Source organism: Coregonus lavaretus, assembly GCF_964263955.1.
Source record: "Coregonus lavaretus genome assembly, chromosome: 38".
In the NCBI taxonomy this organism is placed as follows: Eukaryota; Metazoa; Chordata; class Actinopteri; order Salmoniformes; family Salmonidae; genus Coregonus; species Coregonus lavaretus.
The window spans coordinates 30,844,378-30,866,721 of NC_140025.1; the positions used below are offsets into that span (position 1 = coordinate 30,844,378).

The 22,344-nt window shown below is 45.1% G+C and overlaps 2 protein-coding genes across 3 annotated transcripts; both read left to right on the plus strand.

The window, feature by feature from the left end:
- Positions 1-933: 933 nt before the first annotated feature.
- On the plus strand, positions 934-3,321 carry LOC311112312 (endonuclease domain-containing 1 protein-like). Its single transcript, XM_084155373.1, has 3 exons — positions 934-1,014; positions 1,506-1,874; positions 2,183-3,321. Exons 2-3 carry the CDS (start codon positions 1,515-1,517, stop codon positions 2,765-2,767), a joined length of 945 nt encoding a protein of 314 aa, XP_084011499.1. The 5' UTR covers positions 934-1,014; positions 1,506-1,514; the 3' UTR covers positions 2,768-3,321.
- Positions 3,322-3,979: 658 nt separating this feature from the next.
- LOC311112314 (T-cell ecto-ADP-ribosyltransferase 2-like) lies at positions 3,980-10,723 on the plus strand. 2 transcript variants are annotated; one of them, XM_084155375.1, is made up of 4 exons: positions 3,980-4,043; positions 4,458-4,545; positions 6,512-7,221; positions 7,370-10,723. In XM_084155375.1, the coding sequence occupies exons 2-4, from the start codon at positions 4,486-4,488 to the stop codon at positions 7,500-7,502; spliced, it is 903 nt and encodes a 300-aa protein (XP_084011501.1). In that variant the 5' UTR covers positions 3,980-4,043; positions 4,458-4,485; the 3' UTR covers positions 7,503-10,723. The 2 variants fall into 2 exon arrangements, with proteins under 2 accessions (XP_084011501.1, XP_084011502.1); XM_084155376.1 differs by having other exon boundaries at positions 4,034-4,043; positions 4,463-4,545.
- Positions 10,724-22,344: the final 11,621 nt, after the last annotated feature.

Genomic DNA, 22,344 nt, shown 5'->3' on the forward strand with positions numbered 1-22,344 from the left:
ACGAAAGTGAACATCTACTGACAATAGCAGCCCAGCTTTCTGGGAAGTAGCCTACAATATACTGACGCATTTTAACACACATGATAATTCTTTAAACGTTACCACCCAGTCGACACCTACCTAGACGCATTTCAGTGGAACTGGCTGCTACGTCTACTTTATGCTGTGTCATGCATGACAGCTAACGTTAAATGCTGAAGTGAAAATTGTTTCGGAGTTTGAAAAGACCCATGCTTCAGTCGCATCCCTCAGATTTGCCCTGTTTTTTGTTTTTGTTTTCAGATGTGCTAAACTCCTAAGTCATAAAAGTTATTAAAGAATCAATGTGCATCATTAATTAAAATGACAATTGAACAGGTAAAGAGGTGCAGTTGAAGTCAGAAGTTTACATACACTTAGGTTGGAGTCATTAAAACTAGTTTTTCAAGCACTCCACAAATTTCTATTTAACAAACTGTACTTTTGGCAAGTCGGTTAAAACATACTGGGTGATCTGAAAAGTCATAGTCAATCTATCAATAACATAATAATACTATTAGCAAAAATGTTTATTTTCAATTCACAATCTGTAGAAACAATGAGAATAGAAAGGTTCAGAACATCACAGTACAGTTGAAATATATATGGCAAATAGAAATCCTATATGGATGGTGTTAAAAGATAGATGGGATGTGTTGAATGGAATTAAAGGATGGGACTAATAACAACTAACAACAAACATTAACAAGATAACTAATAATGTAGGCACGCTGTGTCCATAATAAGTGTATGGGTTGTAGGTCGGATATTCAAATAACCATGCACATCCCTAACAGAAAAATGTATACATTTTTTACATAGAATTAGGCATAATGATTATGGCTCTATATTGCAGGAAAAGGTGTGTGTGTGTGTGTGTGTGTGTGTGAGAGAGAGTACAGTATATAATAGAGAGTAAGAGGAAGTGTTTACTCTGAAGCTACAGACCTCTGAGGGATTGAAACAATTCAACGGACTGTTAAACAAGTTCAGAAGGTGAGATTGAAAATCTAACAAATAATTATTTGGATATTCAATTTGTTATGGTTATTTCCAAATCGATGCAATAGTGCAAAGTTCTCTGTATTGAGCACAGCAACAGCTATCTCAAACATGGAAATGAAAAAGGCTAGTGGAAACTTAAGTAACAATACTCATGTCATGCAATCAAGGTATGCACTTAAGGAAATATACCTCTAAAGTATCTGCTGACAAATTAACAATATGTTTGCAGTGTCAATTATTATAGCATAATTAATCGCACAGCAACATGATCATTAAGAAACCTTTGACCAGAAATAAGAAGCAGGAAGTCAACCTCTAGATGGGAGGAGACTACAGTAAAGATGAACTATAATGTTTCAGGAACTTGGGTGGTTTTCATAACCTGATTTGAGTTGATTCTAGTGACAAATTATTACCTTATACAGTCATAATGTAAAGGTATCATTGCAATATATGTTCATCTGTGATGTTTTTCTCCACAGGGGCACAGCATGGTGACTCTGTCCCTCTTGTCCCTCTCTCTGCTCTCCTTGTTGGGGGTCAGAGGGGAAGTGGCTTCAAATTTCGACAACTGCAAAGGTTCTTTCTTCAAAAATACACCAGTGTCGGGTCTGAATATAGCTCTCCCCACTCCGCTCGAACCAAACACACAGGGGTTAGAGAATCCTGCGCAATGTCTCTCTGCTTACAATGCTGCCTCTCCTGCACACATCTGTCAGAGAAACGGTAACCACTATTACTTTGCCACTCTGTATGACCGAGCCAGGAGGATCCCTCTGTACTCTGCCTATGAAATGGATATCCAAGGGGTCCCCAACAGAGAGGGGTCCATAGTTTATTATGAACCGCAGGTTTGCATTTTAAATGTTTATTATCACCTTTTCAATGTCCTATGAATTCAGTGCAGAAGCCATTTAATGTGACTTGCACAACTACAGAATGATGCAACACCTTAGTGTACTATTTGCAGTAGAACAGGACATTAGCTGTAGAGCAGGTTTGAAAACGATTGTATTTATGCAATAAGCACTAGAAGGTACAATTTCGTACATTGTAATTTCAGACTAACTACCAGTAGCCTAGAATACCAGTAATGTAATAATGAGTTGTATAAAGCTTGAAGTGGAGTGGCTAATTTATAAATATTTGTATTTTTCAGCTTGTGCATCCTGACCTAATATCGCAGCAAATGGATAAGAAAGGATCCTTGAGTGAGATCAAGAAATACAACCAAAACAATGGCTGCAATGAACGCTCTCCACAATACCGACAGAACTACAAGCTGGGCTGGAGTCAGGCTCTCGATGACAACTTTGGCTCGTACGACCGCGGGCACCTCAACCCCGCAGGACACCATGGTAATCAAGATGCCGCCAAAGCCACCATGACCCATACCAACGTAGCTCCGCAAGACGGGACGATGAACAAGGGGCCATGGAACCAGTACGAGAAGAAGCTGAAGGACGTTTTGAGTGTAGGCTGTAGTAAGATGTATGTGGTGACAGGGGTGGTCCCAAGCGGCACGTGGGTAGACCAGAACCAGCGAGTCAATGTTCCGAGTCACTACTGGAATGCCTACTGCTGCACCAACAACAACGGCAACCCTCTCAAGTCTGGAGGTGCCTTGGGTCCTAACACAGCTCAGGGTGTTGTTAGAGAGTATAACTCTGTTACAGACCTTGAGACTGTGCTTAGAGGGCTACTGAGTGTTGGCAACAATTTCAACATTTTTAATGGCTGTTAGTCTAACAGATGTGGAAGTGTCTAATATATCTGGTATGATTGTTTTTGGATTTAGAATTCATGCTTAGGCTATTACGTTTGTTGTTACTATTTAGTATAGGCCAACTGTATAATGATTATATAATTATGTTTATGAACCTATAAATGATATTGATGTAGGCCAGTGGCTCTCAAACCTCTCCTTGGGGACCCCCAGATGTTTCACAATTTTGCTCACCTGATTCACCCATTCAAGGGCTTGATTATTAGTTGAATCAGGTGTACTAACTGTGGAATAGTTAAAATACAAGAAATGGATGGGGGTCCCTGAGGAGAGGTTTGAAAACCCCTGATTTAGGCTACATCAATATTTTAAACAAATCCCTGACCATAAATATTATCCTATTGATCAAATATGTGGATAATATGTATTACAATTTCAAAACGTATCCTTTGTAGTAATTATTCGTAAAGCGTATGTTTGCTTGTTTGGTCACACACAGAATTGTGCAATCACCTCTTTGTCAATGCTTGTTGCAATGAATCTGTAACCCAATAAAGCTTGTTTTGCTAAGTAAATTGTGTAAGGAGGAAATGTATACATACAAATGCAGACATGAATACAGAACTATTTTTCACATACTGTTCGTGAACCTGTTGGTACTTCATGTCAAAAAACATTGGATGAAGGCTGCATTACTGTGGGTGGAGATTTGGTCACTGTACCCTCTAGTGGTCGATAAAGTGCAAACCTGGGAAGGAGTATAACAGGGTTTCCTATACTCGGTCCTGGGGCCACCCCTAGGACTACCCAGCACTACCCAGCTGATTAAAAACATCAAAGCTTAATGATTCATTGGTTATTTGAACCAGCTGTGTTGTGCTAGGGCAAAAACCAAAATGTGCACCCAGGGGGGACCCCAGGTCCGAGTTTTGGAAACCCTGGAGTATAAAAGTGCTAAATACTATATATATTATTATTATTATAAATACCACTCAAAACACTAAAAACACAATTCAACCATTGCACGGCTTGGTAAAACTGCACTTGGCCCATTGCCAACCCAAACTATGGTATGAGGGGAAAAAAGGATGCGAAAAAATATGTTATTTCCTCCTATGGTCAGGAGGAAGGAAAAGGAGTTGCTCTGAAAAGATAAGTGCCTCGGTTTCTTTCCATTTTTGGTAATCAGGGAGTGAGTGGAAAATATGTGCAAACGCCCCTGAAGAGAGGCACACTGATATTCTCTCATTCTGTGATTTATCCTACCCAAGGAGAGCACCCCACTACTCTGAAGGTATATTTCCAATTCGTATCGTTCATGTATTCTTTTGATTGTCCCATGTTATGCTTAGGTTTTAGGGCCTTTTATAAAAGTGAATTGTAGGCCTATAGTTTGAGTGATTAATAGTAGAACTTACTTAATTAAAACAGCTGTAGGCTACTTACACTTGAGTCTACGAACATACCACACTGAAAATATCTGTGTAGTAGATACTTAAACTTTCAGAATAATACCTGTGAGCAGGGGCAGTAGTTGTGTAGTTAAACATTACTTGGACATTTTCTGATGAAAGACAAACAGTACATCTGTGTCTGTGTGTATGTTTAAGATTATTTTCTATTCTATGTAATTTACTCTTGATTGCATTTCATTTCTCATCTCTGATCTGTCTGATCTCCTCTCAATCCCTCATTCATTGACCACCAGAACAGACGAGGGAGCCATTGCTGGGAAAATGCAGGGCCAGAGAGAGAAGATATTCATATTGATCCTCGTTGCTGCGCTCTCTCACATGGTAAGAGTTTTGACCAAACACATTAAAAGATGTATACATTTGCCATAACATTTAATTGATTGAACCATCATACTGTGTAGATAGACTTCTGGGCCAGTTTCCCAGATCTAGAGCGAGCCTTTTCCTGGACTCTCCATTGAGCATGTTTTTAGTGAAGGAGTAAGCTTACTCTGGGTCTGGGAAACTGGCCTTAATGTCCTAAATTTGGGTCAGAGTTGGCTAATTTGGCCAATGCTTGAATTTGAACTTGGCTAATTGGAATGTTACTGTCATAACTTGTTGAGTGCCTATACAGTGGGGAAAAAAGTATTTAGTCAGCCACCAATTGTGCAGGTTCTCCCACTTAAAAAGATGAGAGAGGCCTGTAATTTTCATCATAGGTACACGTCAACTATGACAGACAAATTGAGAAAAAAAAATCCAGAAAATCACATTGTAGGATTTTTTTTGAATTTATTTGCAAATTATGGTGGAAAATAAGTATTTGGTCACCTACAAACAAGCAAGATTTCTGGCTCTCACAGACCTGTAACTTTTTCTTTAAGAGGCTCCTCTGTCCTCCACTCGTTACCTGTATTAATGGCACCTGTTTGAACTTGTTATCAGCATAAAAGACACCTGTCCACAACCTCAAACAGTCACACTCCAAACTCCACTATGGCCAAGACCAAAGAGCTGTCAAAGGACACCAGAAACAAAATTGTAGACCTGCACCAGGCTGGGAAGACTGAATCTGCAATAGGTAAGCAGCTTGGTTTGAAGAAATCAACTGTGGGAGCAATTATTAGGAAATGGAAGACATACAAGACCACTGATAATCTCCCTCGATCTGGGGCTCCACGCAAGATCTCACCCCGTGGGGTCAAAATGATCACAAGAACGGTGAGCAAAAATCCCAGAACCACACGGGGGGACCTAGTGAATGACCTGCAGAGAGCTGGGACCAAAGTAACAAAGCCTACCATCCGTAACACACTACGCCGCCAGGGACTCAAATCCTGCAGTGCCAGACGTGTCCCCCTGCTTAAGCCAGTACATGTCCAGGCCCGTCTGAAGTTTGCTAGAGTGCATTTGGATGATCCAGAAGACGATTGGGAGAATGCCATATGGTCAGATGAAACCAAAATAGAACTTTTTGGTAAAAACTCAACTCGTCATGTTTGGAGGACAAAGAATGCTGAGTTGCATTCAAAGAACACCATACCTACTGTGAAGCATGGGGGTGGAAACATCATGCTTTGGGGCTGTTTTTCTGCAAAGGGACCAGGACGACTGATCCGTGTAAAGGAAAGAATGAATGGGGCCATGTATCGTGAGATTTTGAGTGAAAACCTCCTTCCATCAGCAAGGGCATTGAAGATGAAACGTGGCTGGGTCTTTCAGCATGACAATGATCCCAAACACACCGCCCGGGCAACGAAGGAGTGGCTTCGTAAGAAGCATTTCAAGGTCCTGGAGTGGCCTAGCCAGTCTCCAGATCTCAACCCCATAGAAAATCTTTGGAGGGAGTTGAAAGTCCGTGTTGCCCAGCGACAGCCCCAAAACATCACTGCTCTAGAGGAGATCTGCATGGAGGAATGGGCCAAAATACCAGCAACAGTGTGTGAAAACCTTGTGAAGACTTACAGAAAACGTTTAACCTGTGTCACTGCCAAGAAAGGGTATATAACAAAGTATTGAGAAACTTTTGTTATTGACCAAATACTTATTTTCCACCATAATTTGCAAATAAATTCATAAAAAATCCTACAATGTGATTTTCTGGATTTTTTTTTCTCATTTTGTCTGTCATAGTTGACGTGTACCTATGATGAAAATTACAGGCCTCTCTCATCTTTTTAAGTGGGAGAACTTGCACAATTGGTGGCTGACTAAATACTTTTTTCCCCCACTGTATGTAAGATACATTGTTACACTGTGATACTACCTGTATTACAAAAGGTAACAATTCTCTGTACTATTACAGGTGACTCCTCTGCCAAAGCAAATGGACATGGCTCCTAATGCCGTGGATGAGCAGTACACTCACTGTCGGGAGCAGATGCTGGAGAAGGTTTTGGAAGGGGGTCTGCTGAAAGAAGAACTGAATAGCAGTCCAGAGTATAGTGCTGCCTGGGGGGTAAAGCAGTGTACAAAGTTAATCCCGGGAGGCGTCAAGGAACACACGACTGCATTGGTGGCTTACGGACATGGGGGAAATGCGTTCAGAAAGAATTTCAACAATGCAGTGGAGAATCAAGGTGGGAATGTCAATGTCTATAATGGCAACTTCCAGTTCAAATCCCTTCACTTCCTGCTGATGGATGCCATGAGGCTTTTGAAGCCAAATAAATGCCAAACTGTGTTTCGTGGCTCAATTAAAATGTATGAGGCACAAGTAGGGTCAGAAGTGCGATTTGGGAGGTTTACCTCAACCAAGGCCAAACGTTCCGACTCGGAGGAAGTTGCTACAGACAATGGGAGCCTTTTTAACATCAATTCTTGCACTGTAGTCAACGTGGAGAACTACACTTGCTTCTCAGAAAGCATTGATCAGCTGATATCCCCAGCAGAGGTCTTTAGGGTGGCTGAAGTAAAGAGTGTAAGCAATGAAGATCACGAGTACAGAGAGATCGTTTTGACAAGTTCAAGGACTCACAGCATTGACAGCGTCCGCGACTGTTACCTCTTCCCCAGGTGAGGCCAGGCTATGTAACCGTTCGAAAAGATATAACAACATTAGACTACCAAATAGGTGTAGACGACACAAGAGTCAAGTGGTTTTAAAATGTCTACCTTATTCTTTGGAGAATTAAAGTCTCTCTTTGTCTGTTTGTCTCACCAGATCTCCTACAAGTATGAGTCCTCCATCAATCATCCCCACAGGCTCCTCTACTCAATGGCTTGGCAGTAGTCTGTCTGTTCTTGTGGCTGTATCTCTCTCTATCTCCCTGATCACCAGGACTGATCATCTCTGATAAACACGTTTTGAATGCTAATAGATGCGGTAAAGAAGTCAATGGAACGGAGACCATGGGGGATAGAAGAAGGACGGCAGATTAGTGCACATTGAACAAATCGGATTTAACAAAATAGATATTTGTCAAATTGTAATTTGTTATTTATTATAACATGCCCACAATGTGGTTACTAAGTCTGATTTGGATATATTTTTCTTTTTTCGCTGCATAACATTTAGAAGTAGTCCCTTTTCAGGTTTAGAAGAAGTGACTGCTAAAGGCTAATTCACATTCGTATGAACTGGTACCATAGATAGCATAGAGAAATCGATGGTGGTAGTCAAAGTCGTTTTTAACTGTAATGCAGTTTCATGGTGATGATGACATGAACATGTATTGGGGTTGACATCAATACTAGCATTATACTCTGATTTTTACCTCAACATAGTGTGATATAAACAATAGCCTAAATGTAGGCTAATTTTGCTGGTGGGCAATGAGGAGATTCTGGATCTTTCCCCAACAGCATCTTTCCCCCCATGCGTTTCGATGGCATTTCCATTGTTTTGGTCGAGTTTCATTGACCTCTTTACCACGTCTATTGAAAAGGACAAACACACTCACACACACCAACATGCACACTACCAGTCAAAAGTTTGGACACACCTACTCATTCAAGGGTTTTTCTTCATTTAATTTTTTTTTTTACAGTGTAGAATAATAGTGAAGACATCAAAACTATGAAATAACACATATGGAATCATGTAGTAACCAAAAAATATATTTTATATTTGAGCATCTTCAAATATCCACCCTTTGCCTCGATGACAGCTTTGCACACTCTTGGCATTCTCTCAACCAGCTTCATGAGGTAGTCACCTGGTATGCATTTCAATTAACAGGTGTGCCTTCTTAAAAGTTAATTTGTGGAATTTTTTTCCTTCTTAATGTGTTTGAGCCAATCAGTTGTGTCGTGACAAGGTATTCAGAAGAAAGCCCTATTTGGTAAAAGACCAAGTCCATATTATGGCAAGAACAGCTCAAATAAGCAAAGAGAAATGACAGTCCATGAAGGTCAGTCAATACGGAAAATGTTCAGAACTTTGAAAATTTCTTCAAGCGCAGTCGCAAAAACCATCAAGCGCTATGATGAAACGGGCTCTCACGAGGACCGCCACAGGAATGGAAGACCCAGATTTACCTCTGCTGCAGAGGATAAGTTCATTAGAGTTACCAGCGTCAGAAATTGCAGCCCAAATAAATGCTTCACAGAGTTCAAGTCACAGACACATCTCAACATCAACTGTTCAGAGGAGACAGTGTGAATCAGGCCTTCATGGTCGAATTGCTGCAAATAAACCACTACTAAAGGACACCAATAATAAGAAGAGACCTGCTTGGGCCAAGAAACACGAGCAATGGACATTAGACCGGTGGGAATCTGTCCTTTGGTCTGGAGTCCAAATTTGAGATTTTTCCAACCGCCGTGTCTTTGTGAGACGCGGTGTGGGTTAACGGATGATCTCCACATGTGTAGTTCCCACCGTAAAGCATGGAGGAGGAGGTGTTATGGTGTGGGGGTGCTTTGCTGGTGACACTGTGATTTATTTCGAATTCAAGGCACACTTAACCAGCATGGCTACCACAGCATTCTGCAGCGATACGCCATCCCATCTGGTTTGGGCTTAGTGGGACTATCATTTGTTTTTCAACAGGACAATGACCCAACACACCTCCAGGCTATTTTACCAAGAAGGAGAGTGATGGAGTGCTGCATCAGATGACCTGGTCTCCACAATCCACCGACCTCAACCCAATTGAGATGGTTTGGGATGAGTCGGACCGCAGAGTGAAGGAAAAGCAGCCAACAAGTGCTCAGCATATGTGGGAACTCCTTCAAGACTGTTGAAAAAGAATTCAAGGTGAAGCTGGTTGAGAGAATGTCAAGAGTGTGCAAAGCTGTCATCAAGGCAAAGGGTGGCTATTTGAAGAATCTCAAATATAAAATATATGTTGTTTTGTTGAACACTTTTTTGGTTACTACATGATTCCATATGTGTTATTTCATAGTTTTGATATCTTCACTATTATTGTACAATGTAGAAAATAGTAAAAATAAAGAAAAATCCTTGAACGAGTAGTTGTGTCCAAACTTTTGACTGGCAATGTATGCAATATCAATGCACACAGACACATAGATATTCATCAAAGGTGACAAAGCACAAACTTGTCAAACCCCTCTTAGCATAATGATATTCTCTTTTATTGTTCTTGTAAAAAAAGATCATGGTGATTAGATAAGACCTTTAAAACAATGTCGTATACGTTTGCCAATAATTTGGGTATCACAACAATTGAGTGTGAGTGGTGTCCAGTTTTCATAGATGTCATTTATCTTTAAAATGACCATTTGCCTCTTGTTTTTATATCAAATAAAGCAATACATTTAGTATTTTTGAGTGTTGGACAGGCCACCTTTGGCATATATGCATTGAGATGGGGTGGGAAGGATTGTTTGATTGATTGATTAAATGTATTAGATAATCCTAAGTAGTAAGCTTCTCCAGCTGGAGACAACTTTACATACATTGGGGTGATAAGCATTTACATTTAATGAATGATGTAAGGCTCATAACCTGAATGTCCAGACATACAGTATGTATGACCTCTTTAATATTTGGCTTGTGTAATATGTGTGAGGGGAAATTACTGTCATCCCTATGAGGGATGTGGACAGAGAGTGCCCTTTCTCCAAGCTCAAGCCATCCTCAAAATCCCAGTAGCACTAGCCTGTAGGTCTTAGATACAAAGTTTTTGCACTGACTCAATCACAGCTGGAGCCACACATGCTTTGGCTAATATTTCATCCTTATCCCGGAAACATGCATGGTGTTTAGGCTTTTGTTCCAGCCCAACACTGGGCTCACTGGATACAACTAATCAACCGATCATAAAGCCCTTGATTAGTTGAATCAGATGTTTTAGGACTACTGGACTGGAACTAAAACCTGCACACACTGTGTGTCCCCTGGACCAGAATTGAAGAACAAAGACTTTTGAGTGTTGCCTCATTGAAGCACATGGGGGTTTCTGTAACGAGGAGTTGAGGTCAAGCTTGCCTTACAACTGTGGTGCTAATATCAATATGCACAGGTCCTGGTATAACTGACGTGGTTTAAACTTCTTCACTTATTTTTTCTAATAAATATGCCAGCCACTTGCTGGTTGTAACTATGCTACTCTGTATTATCTGTCATCAATACTCTCCTCTATGCCACACCCTGCTGCCTGCTACATAAGATTAACACAGAATGATCCACAAGCCATATTACTATATACTGAGTGTACACAATATTAGGAACACCTTCCTAATAATATTGAGTTGCACCCCCCTTTGCCCTCAGAACAGCCTCAATTCATCAGGGCCTGGACTACATGGTGTCGAAAGCGTTCTACAGGGATGCTGGCCCACAGTTGTGTCAAGTTGGATGTCCTTTGGGTAGTGGACCATTCTTGATATACATGGGAAACTGCTGAGCGTGAAAAACCCAGCAGCATTGCAGTTCTTGACACACTCAAACTGGTGTGCCTGGCACCTACTACCATACCCCGTTTAAAGGCACTTCAATCTTTTGTCTTGCCCATTCACCTTCTGAATGGCACACATACACAATCCATCTTTCATCAGTAAAATGTCTGGATTCTGTATTGTGTCAGGTGGACTGTTGTGTCCTCACCTTTGTTCTGACCATTTCCTCATCATCTCCAAAGTGTTCCCTTTCAGTTTTACCATGGTCATGCATAGGCGTCTCATATTTGTTCAGTTAGAAACATTTCAATTTGGCCCTGTCCATATAGGCCAATTCCCTTGAGTGTAAAGGGTCAAATTCATTGAGAGAAAAAATGTGATACGAGGCTAAGAAGTGATATTTTCCCAAAATCAAAGGGTCGTGGAAAATATTGATAAAAGGTCAGATGGCACAAAATTGCGAAATTAGAATGTTGTCATGAAAAGTTGAGTCCCACATGAGTAGTTTGCCAATTTCTCTGGGTTTAAATAATATTTTTAACTTCTCTCTATTCTTTAGGTTACTGCTATGGTAAAGCAAGTGGATATGGCTACTAATGCAGTGGATGACCAATATATTCAATGTCGAGAGCAGATTCTAAAGAAGGGGGTCTATTGAAAGTGTAGCTGAATGCCTGTATGGAATATCATGCTGCATGGGAGGCAAAGCATTGTACAAAGTTAATCCCAGGAAGTGTCAAGGAATTTACGGCTGCATTGGTGGTTTACGGGCATGGGGGAAAGGATTTCCGAAAGACATCACTTCAACATCACTTCCTGCACTGTAGTCAATGTAGATGCCCACACTTGTGACTCAGAAAGCATTTAGCAGCTGTAATCTCCAACAGGGGTCTTTAGGGTGGCTGAAGTATATGAAGTAGTGAACAATGATGATGAGGAGAAGTACAGAGAGATTGTTCTGACAACCTCAAGGACTCACAGCAATCCCGACTGTTACCTCTTTTCCAGGTAAGGCCCGGCTTAGATTCTAGTGTGTGAAATGTTCAGACTCAACTCTGTTCAACATGAACAGCAATCTTGCTGATTGGAAATTAATTAACCCCCTTCCACCCCCTGCTCTCTCTCTCTCTCTCTCTCTCTCTCTCTCTCTCTCTCTCTCTCTCTCTCTCTCTCTCTCTCTCTCTCTCTCTCTCTCTCTCTCTCTCTCTCTCTCTCTTTTTATCTCTCACACCAGGTCTTCTTTAACCTCTGAAGGCTCCTCTAATAGGTTGCTGAGCAAAGGCTGCATTTCTCTGTTTTCCTGACCATCGGGACTGATCTCTAACAAAATGAAGGTGTACATGCACACACACACACACACACACACACACACACACACACACACACACACACACACACACACACACACACACACACACACACACACACACACACACACACACACACACACACACACACACACACACACACACACTCACACAATTGCATGTATGTAGCTTAGCTACTAATGCACAGACATTTGCATTTGTAGTTATTCCGGATCCCCATTAGTTGTTGCCAAGGCAGCAGCTACTCTTCCTGGGGTCCAATCACAATAACATACAATAAAACTATATTGCACGCTACTCTACCATAACATATCTACAGTACAAAATCAATAATACAGCAAAATAAAAACATTAAAATGTATGTGTGTACAGTGTTCAGTAATCATCATACAAAGACACACAGGCTTTACTCAGTGCCAGTGGCAGGTGTGTTAGCATGTGTTTGAGAATGCTGTGTGTGTGCCTATGTGTGTTTCATCACACTCCGCGCTGTTCGATAAGTTGTTGTTTTATCTGTTTTTTTAAAATCTGATTTTACTGCTTGACTGAGTTACATGATGTGGAATAGAGTTCAATGTAGTCATGGCTCTTTGTAGTACTGTGTGTTTCCCATAGTCTGTTCTGGATTTGGGGTCTGTGAAGAGACCTCTGGTGGCATGTCTTGTGGGGGCATGTATTGGAGTCTGAGCTGTGCGCTAGTCGCTTAAACGGACAGCTCGAGCATTTCAACATGTCAATACCTCTCACAAAGACAAGCAGTGATGCAGTCAATCTCTCCTCCACCCTGAGCCAGGAGAGATTGACATGCATATTATCAATGCTGGCTCTCCGTGTACATCGAAGGGCCAGCTGTGCTGATCTCTTCTGGGCCAACTGTAATTGTCCCTCTTTGTGGGACTTGACCATATGACTGCACAGTAGTCCTGGTGAGAGAAAACTAGGGCCTGTAGTGTTTGTTTTGTTGATAGCGATGTCAAGAAAGCAGAGTAACTCTTTATTATGGACAGAACTCGCCCATGTTCGCTACAATATGTTTTGACCATGACAGTTTACAATCCAGGGTTAGACCAAGCAGGTTGGTCTCCTCAACTTCCACATTAGTCATTACAAGATTTAGTTGAGGTTTAGGGTTTAGTGAATGTTTTGTCCCAAATAAAATTATGTTAGTTTTTGAAATATTTAGGACCAGCTTATTTCTTGCCGCCCATTCTGAAACTGACTGCAGCTCTTTGTTAAGTGTTGCAGTGATTTCACTTGCTGTGGTAGCTGACCTATACAGTGTTGAGTCATCAGCATATAATGACACAAAGGCTTTACTTAGTGCCAGTGACAGGTCATTAGTAAAGATTTTTAAAAGTAAAGGGCCTAGACAGCTGCGCTGGGTAATGCCTGACTCTACCTGGATAATGTTGGAGAGGCTTCCAGTAGAGAACACCCTCTGTGTTCTGTTAGACAGGTAGCTCTCGATCCACAATATAGCAGGGGATGTAAATCCATAACACATATGTTTTTTCAGCAGCAAATTATGATTTTAATGTTAAAAGCTGCATTGAAGTCTAACAAAACAGCTGCCACAATCTTTTTATTATCAATTTCTCTCAGCCAATCATCAGTCATTTGTTTAAGTGCCGTACATGTTTAATGCCCTTCCCTATAAGCGTGCTGAAAGTCTGTTGTTAATTTGTTTACTGTGAAATAGCATTGTATCTGGTTAAACACCATTTTCTTCAAAAGTTTACTAAGGGTTGGTAACAGGCTGATTGGTCGGCTGTTTGAGCCAGTAAAGGGTGCTTTGCTATTCTTAGATTTCCTTCAAAAGTGATTCACTGTAATAGCATTTTAGCATTTTTTAAATTTCATTTTTGGACGTTTGTCAAGTTTTTCTTCTCAAAAGAAGGAATGAAAGTATGTGAACGTGTGTTGTTATTGTTGGCAATGCTGACTGCTGAACAACACCAGTCAGCATATCAAATGTAATTCTAAGCAAAACATTAGTTTGTATCCAGGTTTCCAGGAAGTGTCTTGTTCGTGTGTTGAGTTCGTCTGTAGGTATTTATTTGAAAATGACGAGGTAACAATAGGTGCTTTCTGGTACCTCAGAGAACAACTGGTGACTACATGGTTCCAAACAATACCCAGTGGTTGTCAAGGCTGAGGTGTAAGTGGTGTGGAAGTCAGGCGCAGGACACCGAAGCTTAGTCCAACAAAAGTTTACTAATGTATCAAAAGGCACAGATACAAAATAAACGGCCTCAAAAACAACAGAGGCGAGCAATACGCAACTATGCGTAAAAACAACAAACAGAGAAAAACACGCAGCACAACGGACAGGCGAAAACAACACACAATCTAACCAATACAAAACGGGGAACTTATAGGACACGTAATCAGAACACAAACAGACACAGGTGTGCAAGACAGACCAAAGCAATCACACCACGAAACATTCAACGGTGGCAGCTAGTACTCCTGGGACGGCGAACGCCGAAGCCTGCCCGAACCAGGAGGAGGAGCAGCCTCGGCCGAAACCGTGACAGTACCACCCCCTTGACGCGCGGCTCCAGCCGTGCGCCGACCCCGGCCTCGGGGACGGCCAGGAGGACGCGGACCCGGGCGCGTGGGATGCCCACGGTGGAACTCAGTCAGGAGGGATGGATCGAGGATGTCACTCCTAGGCACCCAGCACCGTTCCTCCGGACCGTACCCCTCCCACTCCACGAGATACTGGAGACCACTCATCCGGCGCCTCGAGTCCAAGATGGTCCGGACCCTGTACGCCGGGGCCCCCTCGATGTCCAAAGGGGGATGAGGGGTCTCTCCTATCTCATCTTCTTGGAGTGGGCCAGCTACCACCGGCCTGAGAAGAGACACATGGAACGAGGGGTTAATATTTTTGTACTCTATAGGCAGTTGTAACCTGTAACACACCTCGTTCAATCTTCTCAGGACTTTGAAGGGCCCCACAAACCGCCGACCCAGCTTCCGGCAGGGCAGGCGGAGGGGCAGGTTTCGAGTCGAGAGCCAGACTCGATCTGCCGGTGCGTACACTGGTCCCTCACTGCGGTGGCGATCGGCGCTCGCCTTTTGTTGACGGATGGCCCGCTGCAGATGGACATGGGCAGCGTCCCACGTCTCCTCCGAGCGCCGAATCCACTCGATCTGGCTCTCGTGCCACGGTGCCAGGACCGGCTGATATCCTAAAATACACTGGAAAGGTGTTAAATTGGTGGAGGAGTGGCGGAGAGAGTTCTGGGCCATCTCTGCCCAGGGGATATACCTAGACCACTCCTCCGGCCGGTCCTGGCAATAGGACCTTAGAAACCTACCCACATCCTGGTTGACTCGTTCCACCTGCCCATTGCTCTCTGGGTGGTACCCCGAGGTAAGGCTCACCGAGACCCCCAAGCGTTCCATGAACGCCCCCCAGACTCTGGAGGTGAACTGGGGACCTCGGTCAGACACAATATCCTCGGGGACCCCATAGTGCCGGAACACGTGGGTAAATAGGGCCTCGGCGGTCTGTAGGACAGTAGGGAGACCCGGCATTGGGAGGAGACGACAGGCCTTGGAAAACCGATCCACAACGACCAAAATGGTGGTATTCCCCTGGGAAGGGGGTAGGTCGGTCACAAAATCCACCGAGAGGTGGGACCATGGTCGTTGTGGAACGGGCAGGGGATGTAACTTACCCCTGGGCAAATGTCTAGGCGCCTTACACTGGGCGCACACCGAGCAGGAGGAGACATAAACCCTCACATCCCTAGCTAACGTTGGCCACCAGTATTTCACGCTAAGGCAGTGCACTGTCCGGCCAATACCTGGATGTCCAGAGGAGGGTGATGTATGAGCCCAATAAATCAGACGATCACGAACCTCGTGCGGAACGTACGTACGCCCCACCGGACACTCAGGGGGAGTAGGGTCGGTACGCAGTGCCCGCTCGATTTCCGCATCGACCTCCCACACCACCGGAGCCACCAGACAAGACTCTGGCAGTATGGAAGTAGGCTCAATGGACCTCTCCTCTGTGTCATACCGCCGGGACAGGGCATCTGCCTTACCGTTCTGGGACCCTGGGATGTATGTGATCTTAAAAACAAAACGGGTTAGGAACATGTTCCACCTAGCCTGACGAGGATTCAATCTCCTAGCTGCCCCGATGTACTCCAGGTTACGGTGATCAGTCAGAATGAGGAAAGGGTGTTGAGCCCCCTCAAGCCAATGCCTCCACACCTTTAGGGCCTGGACTACAGCTAACAGCTCCCTGTCCCCAACGTCATAATTACGCTCCGCCGAGCTGAGCTTCTTAGAGTAGAACGCACAGGGGCGGAGCTTAGGTGGCGTGCCGGACCGTTGCGACAGGACTGCCCCAATGCCGGACTCGGACGCGTCTACCTCTACTTGGAATGGTAAAGAGGGATCCGGATGCGCCAGCACCGGGGCCGAGGTGAACAGGTTCTTCAGTTTGACAAATGCCCTGTCCGCCTCAGCTGACCACTGCAAACGAACCGGACCCCCCTTTAGCAGGGACGTAATGGGAGCTGCAACCTGTCCAAAACCCCGGATAAACCTCCGGTAGTAATTAGCAAAACCCAAGAACTGCTGCACCTCTTTTACAGTGGTTGGAGTTTGCCAATTACGCACGGCCGACACACGGTCTACCTCTATCTCCACACCAGACGCGGACAACCGATAACCCAAAAAGGAGACGGACTCCTGGAAGAACAGGCATTTCTCTGCCTTGACATACAAGTCATGCTCCAACAGTCTTCTCAACACTCGGCGCACCAGGGCTACATGCTCGGCACGTGTAGAAGAGTACACTAGGATGTCGTCGATGTACACTACCACACCCTGCCCATGCATGTCCCGGAAAATCTCGTCAACAAAGGATTGGAAGACTGAAGGAGCATTCATTAGTCCGTATGGCATGACGAGATACTCGTAATGACCCGAGGTGGTGCTAAATGCTGTTTTCCATTCATCCCCCTCCCTAATGCGCACCAGATTGTACGCGCTCCTGAGATCCAACTTTGTGAAGAACTGCGCTCCGCGTAATGACTCCGTCATAGTCGCAATCAGTGGAAGAGGGTAACTGTACTTAACCGTGATCTGATTGAGACTACGGTAATCAATACACGGGCGCAAACCCCCGTCCTTCTTCTTCACAAAGAAGAAACTTGAGGAAACCGGGGAAGTGGAGGACCGTATGTATCCCTGTGCCAAGGACTCGGCTATGTAAGTCTCCATAGCCGCTGTCTCCTCTTGAGACAAGGGATACACACGGCTCCGCGGAAGAGCCGCTCCTGTTTGGAGATTTATCGCACAGTCCCCCCGTCTATGAGGTGGTAGCCGTGCTGCCCTCGTTTTGCTGAACACAAGTGCTAAGTCCTCATACTCGGGGGGAATGCGCATTGCGGGCACTTGGTTCGGACTCTCTACCGAGGTCGCCCCTAAGGAAACACCTAGACATTTCCCTACACACTGGGCAGACCACTCCATAAGAGCCCTCTGTTGCCACGCAATGGTAGGATCATGGGCGCTTAACCAGGGAAGCCCCAACACCACGGGGTACGCAGGAGAGTCAATCAGATAAAACTGAATGATCTCCTCATGACCCCCCTGCGTTGTCATCTTAAGTGGTGCTGTGACTTCTCTGATCAGCCCCGATCCCAACGGCCGGCTGTCTAAGGCGTGGACAGGAAAGGGGTTTTCTACCGGCCAAAGGGGAATTCCTAACCTATAACAAAATGCCCGATCAATAAAATTCCCAGCTGCGCCTGAATCTACTAGCGCCTTATGCTGGGAATGAGGTGCCACCTGTGGAAATCTCACAGGAATACTCATGTGACCAACAGAGAGCTCTGGGTAAGTGGGGCGCCTACTCACCTGAAATGACTCCCCAGTGCGTGACCTGTTGTGTCCTCTCCCAGGAGACCCTCCCCAGCACCTGGCCGCGGTGTGTCCTCCACGGCCACAGTTGGTGCAGGGGGTGGCCTCCCTCGGGTTCTCTCTCCTCCTCTCTCTAGCGCCAGCACCCCCGAGCTCCATGGGAATCGGCTCGGAGGTGCTGGAGGGTGGAATGGACGACCCCCACTCGGGACGTCCGCGGGTAGCCAGCAGGGTGTCGAGACGGATGGAGATGTCCACCAACTGGTCGAAGGATAGGTTGGTGTCCCTGCAGGCCAGCTCATGACGAACGTCCTCTCGTAGGCTACACCGGTAATGGTCGATGAGGGCCCTCTCATTCCACCCCGCATCCGCCGCTAGCGTCCGGAACTCCAGCGCGAACTCCTGTGCGCTCCTCTTCCCCTGTCGGAGGTGGAACAGACGCTCCCCCGCCGCCTTCCCTTCAGGTGGGTGATCGAAGACAGCCCTGAAGCGGCGGGAGAACTCCGCGTAGGTGATGGTAGCGGCGTCTATTCCCCTCCATTCGGCGTTGGCCCACTCCAACGCCTTGCCGGATAGACAGGAGATGAGGGCGGAGACGCTCTCGTATCCCGAGGGCGCTGGGTGTATGGTAGCCAGGTAGAGTTCCACCTGCAGGAGGAACCCCTGACACCCGGCTGCAGAACCGTCATATGCCCTCGGGAGCGAGAGCCGAATGCCACTGGGTTCCGGTGCTGAGAGAGGAGGACTGGCCGTTGGTGATGGAATGGTGTGCGAAGGCGTGGGCACCTCTCCAGTAACCAACCGGCGCAGCGTGTTGGACACCTCGTTCATGGCGGCCCCAAGTCGCCGGATCATGGTGTCTTGGTCGCTGATTCGATCCTCCAGCGACTTGGGTGCCGCCAATGCTCCTGCTGACTCCATGGTGGTGTGTTGTTCTGTCAAGGCTGAGGTGTATGTGGTGTGGAAGTCAGGCGCAGGACACCGAAGCTTAGTCCAACAAAAGTTTACTAATGTATCAAAAGGCACAGATACAAAATAAACGGCCTAAAAAACAACAGAGGCGAGCAATACGCAACTATCCGTAAAAACAACAAACAGAGAAAAACACGCAGCACAACGGACAGGCGAAAACAACACACAATCTAACCAATACAAAACGGGGAACTTATAGGACACGTAATCAGAACACAAACAGACACAGGTGTGCAAGACAGACCAAAGCAATCAAACCACGAAACATTCAACGGTGGCAGCTAGTACTCCGGGGACGGCGAACGCCGAAGCCTGCCTGAACCAGGAGGAGGAGCAGCCTCGGCCGAAACCGTGACAGTGGTGCTTATCTAAATTAATTTTAAAAGAGTCATTGATTACTAAATATGATGTAATAACCACTTCCGAATGTCATTTCTTAGTAAATATCAGGTAAACAGTGGATTGTAAAATAAAGTGTAACTGATGAATCAATGTCCTGCTGGGGTAAAATAAATCACATGCCCAAGCTTTAAGTTGCTGGGACCTCCTAATAAAGTTTGATTCTCTGTGACATCTCGATAACAGCAACGGCTTCACCCTGCCTCTTGTTATTATTGATTGTGTGTGTGCGCGCATGCGTACATGTTGGTTGTGTGTGTGTGTGAGTGTGTGTGGTATTTTCCGAAGAAGAATTAGTGTGATAACATTTCCTGTTTCCTCAACATCCTTTAAAAAAAACAATTGGTACATCAACAAAGCAGTGAGTGAGTCAGGATCACAATGTATTTAAAGTTAAAGGCCCAATGCTGCCGTTTTCATATCAATATTAAATAACAATTAAGTAGCCTACCTTACTGTAATAGTTTTCTACTAAAATGGTCAAAAAGGAACAAAAATAGCTTTTTAGCAACAAAACAATTCTCACCAAGAATTTTGCTAGGACTGTCTGGGAGTGTTCTTTGTGGGGACAGAGAGAGCACCTGAAAACGATTAGTTACCGGAGTGTAACTCCAGTTCTATGAGTGGAGCGGAGCCCCATAGGGGAGCTGTGTTTATTCGTTTAATAAACATGTTGGCATATCACGCTGCGCCTTGGTCCGTCCCGTTTATGAACGAACCTGACACTTCTAATCAGCAGGTTTTGCAAGGGTGGAATTTCGGCTTGCTTGGAGACATCACCAAGTGGTAAGTAAATGAAGTTGCAAAAGAGAGTTGCAAACCTCTCTGCCAATAACAGATAGTTTTCAGTTCTATATTGTGGAGCTCCGCCCCATAGGGGAGCTCTGCTCCTATTGGTTTACCCTCTGCCCTAAGGCAGCATCAGCCTGAGACAAAATTATGCACACACCTGCAGCCAATAGGAGTACAGGTGTCCCTATAAGAGGGGATGCCTCCCCTCAATCTGCCTCCCGAGATATTTATCTTCAGCGAGACTAGAGAGGGTCGGCAGGGCCTTAAGTTCTATGGGGCTCCGCTCCACTCATAGAACTGGAGTTACACTCCGGTAACTAATCGTTCTATATCGTGGAGCTCCACCCCATAGGGGAGCTCTGCTCCTATTGGTTTAAGGCGGAGCGAAGCGCTCCAAAATGTACTCCCTGCCGAGCCCAACACTTCCCATCGAAACGAAAAGGTCAGGCCTAGCAATGGCTGCAACCAAGTCCCGCAGTACTGCAACTAAAAACCCCTACGGGCGTCACAATATACCGCGTCATCGGTTAAAGACCCGCCCCACCTAGTCCAATGACAATGTCAATGACTAGTGGGCAGATCACCAGAATAGAAGCCATACTAATCTGTACTAGCAGATAGATGTGCCTCAATATCCTGTGAAAACACTACCGACCACTAATGGAATGACACCAAGTGTCACTCTACATTGTGAACGCGGTAGACCACCTCACTCACTCAATGGAGTCCCAGAGATTAGTGGGCAGGAACAAAACATGGGTCATACTAAAACTGAACAAGCAGATAGATGACCTCACATTCTGTCAATCAACACATGCCTCTACTGTACTGAACCTGTCAGTCAGGAGTCATGCCACAAAATATGTTTTCTTATCCAAAGCGGACCTGATGGAAACCTTGTCCATAGTCCTGCTTTTCCCTCTCTACCTAGCTCAAGATCTCCCTTCAGCTATGCTGAGTACAGACCGAGCCAAAGAGTTAGAAAACATATCTGTCAAAAACACGTCTTCCTAACCAAAGCGGACCTGATGGAAATCTGTGTCCACAGTCCTGCTTCTCCTCTCTTTCTTGCTCAAGATCTCCCTTCAGCCACGCTGAGTACAGATGGAGCCAGAGAGTTAGAAGACATATCTAAGAGATAGAAACTGATAAATGGAGACGGCGTCGACCAGGATGCTGCTCTACAGATATCCTCTACCCCTGTTCCTCTGAAAAGGGCAGTAGAAGCCGCTACTCCACGAGTGGAGTGAGCTCTGATACCCTGAGGCAATTGCTGCCCCGCTGCCTCATAAGCTGTCTCAATGCCTTCACAAAGCCAGTGAGACAACCGCTGTTTTGAAAGTGGTCTACCTAGTGGAGCCGCACCGTGACACACAAACAACTGAGGCGATGCCCTAATCGCTGCTGTGCACTCGACGTAACACGCCAAAGCGCATACCGGGCACAAGCGATGGAGCTTTTCCTCACTCCTCTCTCTATGAGGAGGAGGAGAAAAAGCCCACAGCTCCACGATCTGTGACCTATATGAACTCTTAATAACCTTCGGCACAAATGCCGGGTTAGGACGTAACACTGCTCTGCTCAGGTCACCATTGATGGCCAGGCAGTCAGGTCTCGTCGAAAGAGCACACAAATCACTCACCCGCTTAGCTGTAGTCAAAGCGAGCAACAGTGCTGTCTTGATAGACAGCATCTTGAGGGGTATTTGATTCAATGGCTCGAACGGCGACTTACATAGCGCTTCGAGTACCAAAGCCAAATCCCACTGAGGAAGCGTGACTCTAGGTGTTGGCCTAAGTCGCCGCGTTCCTAATAGGAAGCGTTTCACTAGAGGGTGGCTAAAGACATTGTCTCTGCCAAACCCCTCATGACAAGCCGAAATCGCTACTGCAAACACCCTAATAGTGGCAGGCGATCGTTGCTTATCAAACATGAGCTGTAGAAAAGA